The sequence below is a fragment of the Hibiscus syriacus genome, unplaced genomic scaffold (genome assembly GCF_006381635.1).
Source record: "Hibiscus syriacus cultivar Baekdansim isolate YM2019G1 unplaced genomic scaffold, ASM638163v2 tig00110865_pilon, whole genome shotgun sequence".
NCBI classification, from domain to species: domain Eukaryota; kingdom Viridiplantae; phylum Streptophyta; class Magnoliopsida; order Malvales; family Malvaceae; genus Hibiscus; species Hibiscus syriacus.
The window spans coordinates 35972-48747 of NW_024062894.1; the positions used below are offsets into that span (position 1 = coordinate 35972).

At 33.0% G+C, this 12776-nt stretch overlaps 1 protein-coding gene across 1 annotated transcript; it reads left to right on the forward strand.

The window, feature by feature from the left end:
* Positions 1-791: 791 nt before the first annotated feature.
* LOC120143919 (ethylene-responsive transcription factor ERF070-like) lies at positions 792-1223 on the forward strand. Its single transcript, XM_039158119.1, has one exon. The coding sequence runs from the start codon at positions 792-794 to the stop codon at positions 1221-1223; it is 432 nt and encodes a 143-aa protein (XP_039014050.1).
* Positions 1224-12776: the final 11553 nt, after the last annotated feature.

Genomic DNA, 12776 nt, shown 5'->3' on the forward strand with positions numbered 1-12776 from the left:
TGTGATCTCCAATAATTAAGGCCATTCAGATGTTAAATACATTAATTTTTTATTGTGTTAATTTTTTTATTATTTATGTTAAATACATTAATTTAAAAGTAAAAATATTATACCAACAATTAGACCCGATGAGACATTGGATTCCTTAAGTAATGTTAGTGATTCGAATCCTGTTGATTTCAAATGAAGCAAATTGAATTGAAATGATTGCTCTTGCCTCTGCAATACCCGATCCGAATAGATAATATACCGATGATTATACTAACCAAAAAATAAAAAATATTAATGATTCGGTAATAATAGCGTTCGAGCTCATGACAGAAATATAATTAAGCAAATAAATGGCTAATGCTTGTTTATTTCAACTTCCAGTTCCTTAATGTTTGAATATTTCCTTGGATTTATTGTGTGTGGTCTCAATTTCTTGAATTGTTCCGATTTTGGAAATGTAGGAATTGCTAGCTCGATTCATAGAATTTGATTGTGGAATTTGCTACCGTTAACTAAAATGCATTTATTTAATAATTAAATGTGATTGTAATAGAATTTTTTTTAATTATTAATAGATTCCTATCTTATAGATATAATTAATTGAACTTAAAATTAATAAAAAATAATATTATTTTATTTAACAGTTAAATATATAATATAAGATATAGGATGAAATGCAATATAAAATGATTTTTATGCCGGCGGTTTAAAAATTCAGAAGAATATTCCAACAGAAAAACCATATAATTCCACCTTCTCTCTCATTAAATAAATTAAATTAAAAAAGAGCCCTAAAAATTATGTCGTCGCCGCCGCAGCCCAACGGAAAACCCCAATACCCGACTTCCCGGCGAATTGTTCGAATAATCGTTGCGGACGCCGACGCTACCGATTCTTCCAGCGACGACGAAGCGGTTTCTCCGAAGAAGACCCAGAAGCTACCTAAGAAAAAGCTTATCAACGAAATCACCATCGGAGTTTCGGAGAAAGAGAACGACGTAATTGAGGGGTCGAGCCAGGGAAAGGTGAAGAGGTACATAGGGGTGAGACAAAGGCCGTGGGGAAGATGGGCGGCGGAGATTAGGGATGGTCGGAGGATGAGGCATTGGTTGGGCACTTTCGATACGGCGGAAGAAGCGGCCGTTGCTTATGATCAAGCGGCGTTGAAGCTGCGCGGACCTAACGCCCCTACTAACTTTAAGTTGCTTGATTGCAATGCTGTTCAGTCCTAAAGTTTTCTGTAAATATTAAACTTCTTTGTCCCTTTTTACCTTTTGCTGCTCTTGATGTTCATGTTGTTAGGACTTTTAGTTTTTGTATCTTTGACTTTATGCATGCAATAACCTTCAAACGCGTGTCCTCTTGTATTTCTCCTACATCTGATCATAATATTGTACATTTTTAACTCCATTTCCTAGTTTCTGAAGTAGAACTACAATATTTGTTAACTAAATTTGAAGAAGCGTTCAAAGTTTAAGGTAATTTCAGCATCCTTTCTCTTCTTATATAACCTTCAAAATGGTGTCGGAAATTAAACTGCGACGAGCAGCAGGATGAGTTCATTTTTGTTTTGTTTTTCCAGGTGGTTGAATGGAGAAGAAAGATGACCAATCTGCTAAAGGTACATACTTCCTTGCTTTTACTTGATTTAAAAATTAAAAATAAAAGATTTGACTGATAAAATTGTGTTATTGTTTAAAAGAAGAAGAAGAAGAAGATATTTTAGGAAATATTTGTCTTAAAATATTGAAGTTAATGAGTAGTTATTGATTGGTAATTTAGTGAAAGTTGAAGCAACCTGGATTCTTAGTAGTTATCAAATATTTGTTGATCTTTATGTTGTAACTTGTTACAAGTCTGTACTTATTTTTGTATGGGTAGAATTTTTGTAAATTTGATGGTGTTACTTGTGTGCATTGATTAAGGTGATTGTGAAAGGAGGAGCTAGATCAAAATGATAGACGAAGGGCTCAGCATCCTCAGCTAAGTGATCATATCGATAATGCTGTTTCTCGATGTCTTCCTTGCATCCAAAAGGTTAGTTGTGTTCATCAAAGATCGAGTGTTGATTGTTAATGTCATGGGATTTTTGACAATGATTGAATTTGTTTAGATTTCTATTGGATGCCGCATGCGCACGTTGATCATATTAGTTTTCTGATGCTGAATCCTTTGAGCACTTTTAGCATGTAATACTCGTCTTTGTAAAACTAGGGCATGTTGGAGAGGGGTGCAGTGATATTTTTCAACACTGACAACAATCCAGTGGAGAGTCTTACTTTCAAACTGGCCATTATTCAATCTTTCTGCTCAAATGTGGGAGAAAGTGATCTAGAATTCTCCTGCTGATCATTCTTGAGCAAACTCTCTCTCCTGACCACTTACAAGGGTTCTTCATAAGCGTTACTAGAAACAGTTATCAAATAGTAATGTGTTCATTTCTGGCCTACTCGTTCTTCCACTATGTCATGATTTTTCCTTTCTATTTATGATCTGGAGATTAAGGCGAACCTCTTGTTCATTCTTATGTAATAAATTTCAGGTGGGGAGATCATTGCTTACTTCCACTGCCGCCTCTTAGATAGTATTATCGAGTATATAGAGTTGTGGATCCTAAGCGAGTCAAAACAGGGGCAACAACACCAATAACCCCTATCAAGTCTATGAACCGAGAACCCCCGATTGAGAAATTATCCTCGGACCATCTGAGCCTATCCGAATCAAAACCTTAAGAGGTAACTCGTACTACGTTTTTAGGAATCTGGTTCGACTCCAACACATGGAAATTATGCTCTGCTTTGTTGGTACATCATGTTGGAGACATACGATTTTAACATCAAGCTTACGAGTATGAAGCAGAAATTGAAAGGGAAGAAACACGAATTTTTTTGAATGAGGAAGCTAAAGTATAGCCTGTTGTTTACTCGGTCGGTACCCTTGGTGTCTGATGAGTTGATAAAACCCTGTTTTATTGTATTACTGGGGGTTGTGTTCAAGTATAATGGAAATGGGCTAGGTTGATGAAAACGGGTTGACGTGTGTTTATGTATTTGTTAAGGGGTGGAAGTTATTTTGTTATGTTGGCCACTGGTACTATGTTATTGAATTTTTAATCCAATGAGGTGCCTCAAAATGCTTAGAAATGTTATTAATTTATACATCAAATATCTGAATTAAATGTGGCTCTCCTGTCTTCACTTGATAGTTGGCATGAGGTTTGTTTGATTCGAGTGGGTTTATATATTTCATACAAGCTTGCATTGAAATAAAAATAGTTTATAAATGCTTTTCTTTACTATTTTCTGATCAACCATCTTTGTGAAAGATTATAGTATTTGAGCAATTGATGATGGTGTGATGTAATTGTGAAATAACTGCATACTTCAACAATGAGGAGAAGAAGCATATATATTTGATTGGAGTAGAGTAGACATAGATTCGACTCATAAAATAAAGAGAGGTTTAGGCATTCTCTCCCCTTTCTTTTTGGGTTAAAACACCACTTGCGTTCCCGTTGAATAGGAAGAAAAAGAAGGTGCGTGCAACCATCTTGTTCTGCACAACACTAAGTTTGCTTTTGACTTTTTCATCATGTGCTCTATCCAAATACATCACTCAACTTCTGTTTTCTTGTGCTATTATTCCACTTTTTTACTTTCTCCAAGCTTTGCCTAATCTTATCTTAGATAGAGATGAACTGACCTTCCACTTTGAAAGAATCAAAGGATTTTTAACGAAACAAAAGGAGACATCTTTGCCCCACGACCCAGTTAAAGATTTAAACTTGGAGATTTGTTCTGTTAAATGTTGTGCCAAGTGCCGACCACTGATTTTTTTCAAATGGAGTTTATGAAAATTTTATTTGAAACGAAAATGTTTGTTCGAGTTTCAATTCAAGTTTAAATATAATTATTTTTAATATTGTAGTATTAATTGGTTCTAGTATAAATAATTCTCTCTACCCTTATACAATATACATTATATATTTCTTCATATTCTTTTTCATACGTCTAAACAATATTTATAATGTTATTATTAAATATATTTAAAATCATCTATAATTATATAATATATTTACATTGCTATTTTTTTAAAGAAGTAATTTTGAGGACAAAGTATTGAGGTGAACCGATGGAAGAAATCTTAAAATAAAAAAACTCAAGTAAATAATGAAAGTCAATTTTAACTTTTCTACGGGCACTTCGTTGAAAGTATTAAGTTGTTAATCTTCGAAGGTAATGTTTGAAGCAACTATGGAGGTAATACCCAAGTTTTATGAAGTGAGTTTCGTTCGAGTTGTCAAGTTGAAAACTTTTTGACACTTGAATCCTCTAATTAGGGTATTCCGCTAAAGTAATGGGTTACATCAAGAGCCCTAACTTTATGAATAGGATTATATTCAAATCATGACACTAGTCTTTATGTGCCGAGATGAATCTCTCAACAAAATGAAAGTGAATACAAGAACACAAAACTTAACGAAGTATAATTTAAAGAAAAGCAATAAGGCCTAAAGTAAATGTGAACTGAAAAGAGTTTCAATGAAAGGTGGACTAAGGGAGTTACGAAACATTTGTTATAGTCAATTTCACAAACACCTATGAATTTTGTTTTTAGATCAGTATTTGCGCATTACCTCTGCTGAAGGAGTCTATGAAGTTTAAACAAATGAAAGATTTTAGAAAATTGAAATAGAAGTGTTCTAAAAGGTCTAGCAATTAAATATACTAGTTGCAGAATTTTTTCCGCATCCGATTAAATGTCAAGCCAGAAATAAGGGGCATGCACAACATTCCCAAGGACAGGGAAAAGAAGAATAACTCGATGACTGAGACCTTAGAAAAATAGTAAGCTAACCTGAAATCAACTCATCAATCTTAACACTTGTCAAAGGATTATAATTTTGAAAAATTTAAAGAGTAGTTGATTCTTTTAATATTAGTGAACTAATGTTTTGTTATTTGCTTCAATTGTGAGCCTAAGAAGGTACATTATTTTGTTTCTTCAACAAATTTTTCAAAGGAAGGAAAATATTTTTCAAACAAAATAACTTCCCTAGAATGGTATCGTAGAAACCTGACAAAGGTTACTGAGACTTATAAGCTCAGAACTAGAAATGGGGGGCAAATAAATTGAATGTTAAAGACCAATATTGTTGGGGGAATGAGTAAAAACTTGTCACAAGATGAAGACTCGACAAAGACAAAGGCTCAGCAAAGAGAATAAAGCAAAGATTCAAAAGACAATGGAGCTCACAATATTAAAATGACATCATGCATGCATATTTAGGCATTTGTAAAAAAAAAGGAACAAATATACATGTTCAATTTTTTATCATGTTTTGAAAGCTTGACAAGAATTGTAAAGGTCAACTAAGATTTCATTTCACAATGTTGTAAGAAAGAAGATAATTTCAGCAAAGAATTAATCCAAATTTTCACCTTTGAAAGAAGTAGATCTCAGCAAAGAATTAATTTCTTCAAATAGAAGATAAACCAAACATTTTTAATTGAATGGTTCATAATAAGAAGTACTTGTCTGCTGAGAGAGAATAAATTCATAATGGGAAGAACTTTTCAGTCTTTGCTCGATTCCATCACAGAAGGAGATTGATCAACATTTTCAAAAAAAGAAGTTCATAATGAGAAGAACTTGTTCAGCCTTTGCTCGATTCAATCACAGAATGATATAAATTAGCAGTTCCAATAGAAGAAGTTCATAATGATAAAAACTTGTTCAGCCTTTGCTCAATTCCATCACAGAAGAAGTTAAATCAACATTTTTAAGAAAAGAAATTCATAATGAGAAGAACTTGTTTAGTCTTTGCTCGATTCCATCATAAAAAGAGATTGATCAATATTTCCAAGATAAAAAGTTCATAATGAGAAGAACTTTTTCAACCATTCCTCAATTCCATCACATAATGAGTTAGATCAACATTTTCAAAAAAAGGAATTCATAATGAAAATAACTTGATCAACATCTTGATTTCATCTCAAAAGAAGGGAGTTCAACATTTTCGGTAAAAATTCATAATGAGAAATTTATAGCTGAAAAACTTTCAAACAATTACATTTGATAAAAATTCGTGTTTTATATCTTTTATCTATTCTCATTTCACATAATGAGCAAAGAGATAAAACTGTAATCACCAATTTTTCACATATATTAATATTTTAGATAAAAAAAAAAAGAGCACGAGTAAAAAGGGGGCATCTAATCCCTTAATATCCAATGCCCCTGCTGCTACGCCTGAAGGCCTCCAAACGTGGTCTTTCCTACTCGCCACAGCAGCAACAAATAGCTCAGCGTGGCCCCAACAATCCCAAGCTCTTTCACGAGGCAGCCATCAAGGTTCCAGCGAGCTTCCACGTATGTAGCACTCTCTCATCAGCATTCTTTTTTCTCTTTTTTTTTCTTTGAGGAATCTCTCATCAGCATTCAAATGCAAAAACACAAGACAAAAAGAATGAAAAAATTGTATCTTTTTCTTTTCTTTTTTGAGAAAAATCGAGTTAATACAAAACCATGAATGGGCCAGTGTAAAAGGACCCATTTTTTTTCACCTTTTCTCCATCATTCGAAACAAAGAAAAAATCATTTTTAAGTTCGTTTCTTTTATTTTGAAACCAAAAAGAAATTCGAAACAACCAAGCAGAGCAATATCAAGATTTAAAGGTAGTTGAGATTAGCTTTTAGCGTTTCTATTAACCTTTTTTTATATTGAATTCGAAGCAAAAATAGAGGGGCCGGGATCTCATTTTTTATTATTTTCATAACAACCACAATAATTTCTTTGGGGGTTTTCGAACCATAGAAAATAATTAAAGACAGAGATAGAGGTTAGGTTTCGATTCGTTTACCTTAATCACAGGGTTTGGTAGCCGGAGCAAGGGCCGAGCGTTGGTCATGAGTTTCAGTGGAAAGGTGAAACAAAAATGGAAAATAGAGAAAGAGGGAGGCTGTAGTACATAGGTTTTAGGGTAAAATTATAACTCAAAATTGGGAAAAAACATAATAAATATAGCCTTGTTTTTGGGCTAATAACGTTTAGGTCATTTAACTTTAGAAATTTATTTTCATTTTGCTCACTCATTCTGCGCATTTTTTATTATTTGTAAAATTGAGGTCCTAATCTTGATATTTATCACTTTTATTTTCAATAGTGTTTAGAGTGATTAGTTTCAGGAAAAATCACGTTAAATCACTTGCGTATTTTTACAAAATGGTCTTTATTTTCTGATTTGTCACCATTTTCTGATTTTCATATATTTCGAACCCGATGCTCTTATTTTCTTATTTTTTTATTTTGGTCACTTGCTGATGGTTTTATATTCATTAATGTTCGATTCGGTCTTGTAGTGACATGATATGAGGTATGACCCGCATTATTATTATTATTATTATTATTATTATTATTCAGACTCATTTATTGTTTTGCCTACTGACGTTTTCTACCTTTTAACTACTACTTTTCTAATTTTTTACTATTAACCACTAATTTTAATTTTTTATGCATTCAAATTAATCATAGAGCTCGCGGTGACCTGCTCTGGAGTACGATCTGTATTATTATGGTTCGGGTTAAAATAATAATATTACTAATCGCTAATGCCTGACTTTTATTTTATTTTTATTTCTAATGCTACTAACCACTAACATTTATTTTATTTTTAATGTCACTAACTGCTAACTTTTATTTTTCACATTCGAATAATTGTACGACCTAGCGGTGACCTGCCTTGGGGTACGACCCGCCTTATTACGGTTCGGGTTAAAAATTAAAATATTGATCTCAAACTTTATGTTCTTATTATTTGCATTTTAATTTTAATTTTTTATTCTGCACTTTAATTTTTCAATATTTACATTTCAATCCTTTTAAAATCTAGCATTTACTTTTCTGCTTGTTCTTTAATTTGAGCTTCATATTCTACTTTATTTTATTATTTATGAGTTTTATGTCATTTCCATTGCATTTGCCTTACTTTACTTGTATGATTAGTTCGTTTACTTTTTATTATTTTATGTTAATTTTAGTTTCTGTTATTTATTAATTTTCATTTTTTGTCTCCTATATTATTATGGTTTTAATGCATGACAACTTCCATAACTTCTTATCGATGTAGATCCGACCTTTAATCTAGATTTTTTGACTTTCATTAATTTGACCCTTATTTTCTTATTTTATTTTATTTTGGCCCTCGTACTATTATATGTGTAGTATAACACTATCTATGGTCATTTAAAATGGTAGAATATCATTAAGATTCGATAATAATCATCGCTAAGCTTATTTCGCACTCGTATATTTTTTGAACATTTATCGTAGGATAGGAGTGAAAAGTGCACCCTATCGAGGTAGTATGATTCAATAAGATATTTAAACGAAAACGAACTTGAAAATAATTGAGTATGTTTTGATAAAAGAATAGAATTAATCAATGTTCGATAAAAGGATCACATTTTAAATTTTGACTTGAATCTACAAACTCCATCACTACGACAACGTATCAGCGACTAGGTACCAATTTTGGACGTTATGGGGGTGCTTATCCTTCTCCACGTGTAACCGACTCCCGAGCCTTTAAAAACAAATATTTGGTTAACTTAGACTCATTTTATCTTTTAAAAATGGTTTTTTATTAAAATTGTTTTTCCTTAAAAAGGACTTTTTAGATATTCGACCTACTTAACTCAAATGTCGATGGCGACTTCAAATTAATTCGATTTTAAAAACCCATCATTTTCTTAAGTTTGATAGAATTTTTTTATTTTGTTTAAAAAAGGTGTCAACACATGAAAAACATACATAAAAATTGTAAATAGTTAAGTTGCAAAGTGGGGAGCTCCCATAATACATCCAGAATAACATAAGTAAAATTGTAACATCCCAAACACCGGGTTGGTGACCAAATTGTAAAATTTTAGAATTTAGTGAATGAAGTAGATAAATTGAAAAGTTTAGGGACTTATATAAAAAGTTTTGTGAAGGATTTAATAGCAAAGAATTATGATTTGAAGGAAAAAATGGTTATTTGACCAGTATATGAATTAAAAATGTGTATGGGTTATGATATATACACGTGGAGACTTAAAAAAAAGGAAAGAAAATCAAGAGTTCTCTTCATCATTCTTTCTTCTTCCAGTCGTGAACCTTAAAGTGGTCAAAGTGAATTCTTGTTAGCTTATCATTCATTGAATTTAAGATTGGGTTATGTTCTTTAGATGATACTTAAGCTTAAGGAAAGCTTAAGTTGTCTTAAAACCAAAAGATAAAGGAGTTAGGAATGATTAAAGATAAGAGGTTTATAAGTGAAATCTTGGAAGAGAATTAGTAAGTAAAGTTTGATACTAAATTTGACTTGGCATTAGTTATATTAAGAAGTATGAAGTGTTGGAATTGAAATTTGAACATGTTGTAAATTTAGTAAGAATATTGGGTTCAAGGTATATGATGAAATTTTGAAAATAATGATGGGTTATATGGATATAATTTGATTTGAGTAGGTGTAGTTGAGTTTAATAGCATGATAGGGACTCAAAATGAAAGGTTTAAGTTGGTATTGGTGAATTTTTTGGTTTTAGAAGTGATTTCTGGGCTAGGAGTATCGGTACTGCTTCATTAGTACCGATACTTCCAAGGTAAACAAGTGATATTTGGGGTGTGGGTATTGATAATGGTTGAACAATATCGATACCATAAGCCAAATTTGGATGAGTCATTCATAGGGTATCGATACCTAAAGAGTAGTATCGATACCAAGGGTATCAATACCATAAGGCAAGTATCGGTACCATTTTGGAAATAAGGATTCCATAATCGAGAAAAGGTATCGATACCAAGGATCGGTATCGATACCATAGCTAAGGAAGTATCGGTATCATACCTTGGGTACCGATACTACTCCGAATGAAAATGTGAAATTTGTACTTCTTTTAGTTCAGATGTTGATGATTGATTAATAAGATTTAGAATTCTTACATGCATATTGAATGTATGATTGTGTAGATATAGAACATAAGCAAATTCTGGAACGATCAAAGAGTTAGGAACGATCGAGAAATGGATAAAGTCATAGATGTTGACTGGACTAAGTGAGGCTAAGGTGAGTGCATATCATATTTAGTATAGATATTGTTTTATGGAAATAAGACTTGTGATAAGTCTATTTCCTATATTTGATTTCATGATTTCGTATTCATGTATATGCATATGATATGATTATAATGAGTACATGCATAACTTACACATACTTTAATACGATATGATATATGATGTATGCAAATATAAGAGAATAAATCTAAGCTATATGTTATGAGATAAGTGATTGTATGTGTACATGTGGATTATGAGATGTGGTTACATGAGAAACTGTAGAAGAGATATGAATATATGGAACACATCAATAGTTAAGCTCATGTTATGTGATATGAGAGCTGTAGGTATAATTGGCATGCCAAAAGTCAAGGGTTCTATGTGGTCTTTAGGATATATATGTAATCCTTTGGAACATATGCGGTTCTTCGGGACACATATTTGGTCATTTGGAATATATATGTGATCCTTAAAGAGTGGTCATTCGGGACATATATGTGGTCATTCGGTACATCTATGTTGTCCTTCGGAACAAATTCTATGTGCCCCTAGTGGGAATTTATACGAGCTGTGGTGACAACATATGTGCACAACCTCAATGTACTCACGTACCTCAGGTTCTCAATAATATACATGGGCACACCAAAATATATAAATAGAATTAAACACCTTATAAGATGATATGTATTATTTGTACATTCCATGATTATGCATGTTATGGTTGAGTAAATATATGGAGATTGTAGTTTCATGTTGGAATTATAGGATTGCATGTTTCATGAATTCGTTAATGCATGTTTACATTATGCCTCACTAAGTTTGTGACTTAGCGTGTGAGTGTTTCACACCTAGGTACCAAAAAGTAGGAAGATCATAATTAGGAGTTGCAGAGACAAAATACCTCTACAAGCATATCAGATTAGAAGTAATTCGCAAAGTATGTATTTTGTTGTATCAAGTATATTGGCATGTACACAAAGTTGTGAATTACATATACTCTGATCTATTTTGTATTATTTTGGTTAAACGTATGTAACTTAACAAATTTTATTTTAATGAAAGCTTAAATTTTCATGATTTTGTAAGAATCAAAATTTTAAAAAGTCAATGTGACACCTCAAATTCGTATCCGGGTCTGGTACGAGTTGGGGGTGTATCATTTAATGGTATCAGAGCCAAGGTTTAGCCGATTCTAGGCATAAACTGAAGTCCCTAGATTCTTTAAAGGTATACATGCCAACAAAATAATAAAAACTTATGATCTGATAAAGCAATGAGTATGATGTCTTGCTAATAGAACTATACGGTTATGTCTTATTAGATGTCTGGACACGATAGCACCCGAAGTGAAGCGTGAGATGATAGGCCCGCTGAGAGTAGCAATTCACCTGCCCTAGCCTGGCAAGGTTAAAAACATGCACCTTCGGGAGTGTCTGTACAAGATCAAGATGTTTTCTTTAGGACGTTGGACGCTATCCTAACACGTTTCCAACCTCATGTTCCCTCAACTCAGAAAATGAATATTGTGAATGAGTTAAAGGGATTAGGAGCTCCTGAGTTCAATGGTGAAGCATAAGAAGATTCTACTGCTGCTGACCTTTATCTCAATTATGTGAAGATAATGCTTAATGGGCTCCACTGTTCTGATGTAGAGAAGCTAGATGGAGTGGTCTCTTTGCTCTGTGGACAAGCGAGAATATGATGGGCGAATGTCACCTTGAGGATGACAAGTGATCAAGTGACTTGGCTATTATTTTTAGAGGAATTCAAGCACAAGTATATAGGAGATCAGTTTATCCGGAAAATGAAGCAAGAGTTTATGAATCTAAAGTAATGGAATCACTCAGTGTATGAGTGTGAGTTCAACAAATTAAGTCATTTTGCTACTAAACTTATTCCGACGGAGAATGATGCTTGTGAGTGGTTTATGGAGGGCTTACGTCCACAATTGAAAGAGATGTTGATTATGTTGAATCTTTCCTCATTCCAAGAAGTAGTTAATCGTGCTAAAGCTCTAGAAAGAACTCAGAATGAAAGGTTTGAAGATCAAATAGCCCAGACGTCAAAAAAGAGTGGGTACTTCTTCGAGTTTTGCACCATCAAAAAGGGGCAGAGATGTTGGTTCTCGACCCTAGGCGAGATCTGAGTCAGTTGCATCCTCTGCTAGAGGATCAAATCTGATAAGAGCCAGACAAACTCAATCTATAGGATCTGAAATTGGGAGATCTAACCAGGGTCAAGCTATACAATGTCAACATTGTGGAAAGAATCATCCTGGGGTATGTAGAATGATTTCTGGAACTTGTTTTAAATGTGCGGACACTTGATATTTTATCCGGGATTTTCCAATGATGGGTGGAGAGTTTGCACCGTTAGAGCGACATGCTTTGATAACTCAGAGAGGAATGGGAAGAGGTAGAAGAAGAAGTCAGCCTGAATTCTTTACTCAATAGGAGATACGCTCGACTTTTCGAGTTTATAATCTGAAGACTAATGACTATCGAGATGACCAGGAGATTATTGCAAATATTTTTCAATTGTATGATAAGCGTGTTTTAATATTGATTGATCCATGTTCTAAATATTCATACATTAGTAGTAAATTGGTGAGGGAATTGAAAATTCAGTTAAAAGCCACTAGTAGTGATGTAATAGTGACAAATCCATTAGGGCACAGTGCTCGGGT

Excerpts from the sequence above, each read along its gene's own strand:
- LOC120143919 (XM_039158119.1), top strand. The coding sequence starts at position 792 with ATGTCGTCGCCGCCGCAGCCCAACGGAAAACCCCAATACCCGACTTCC.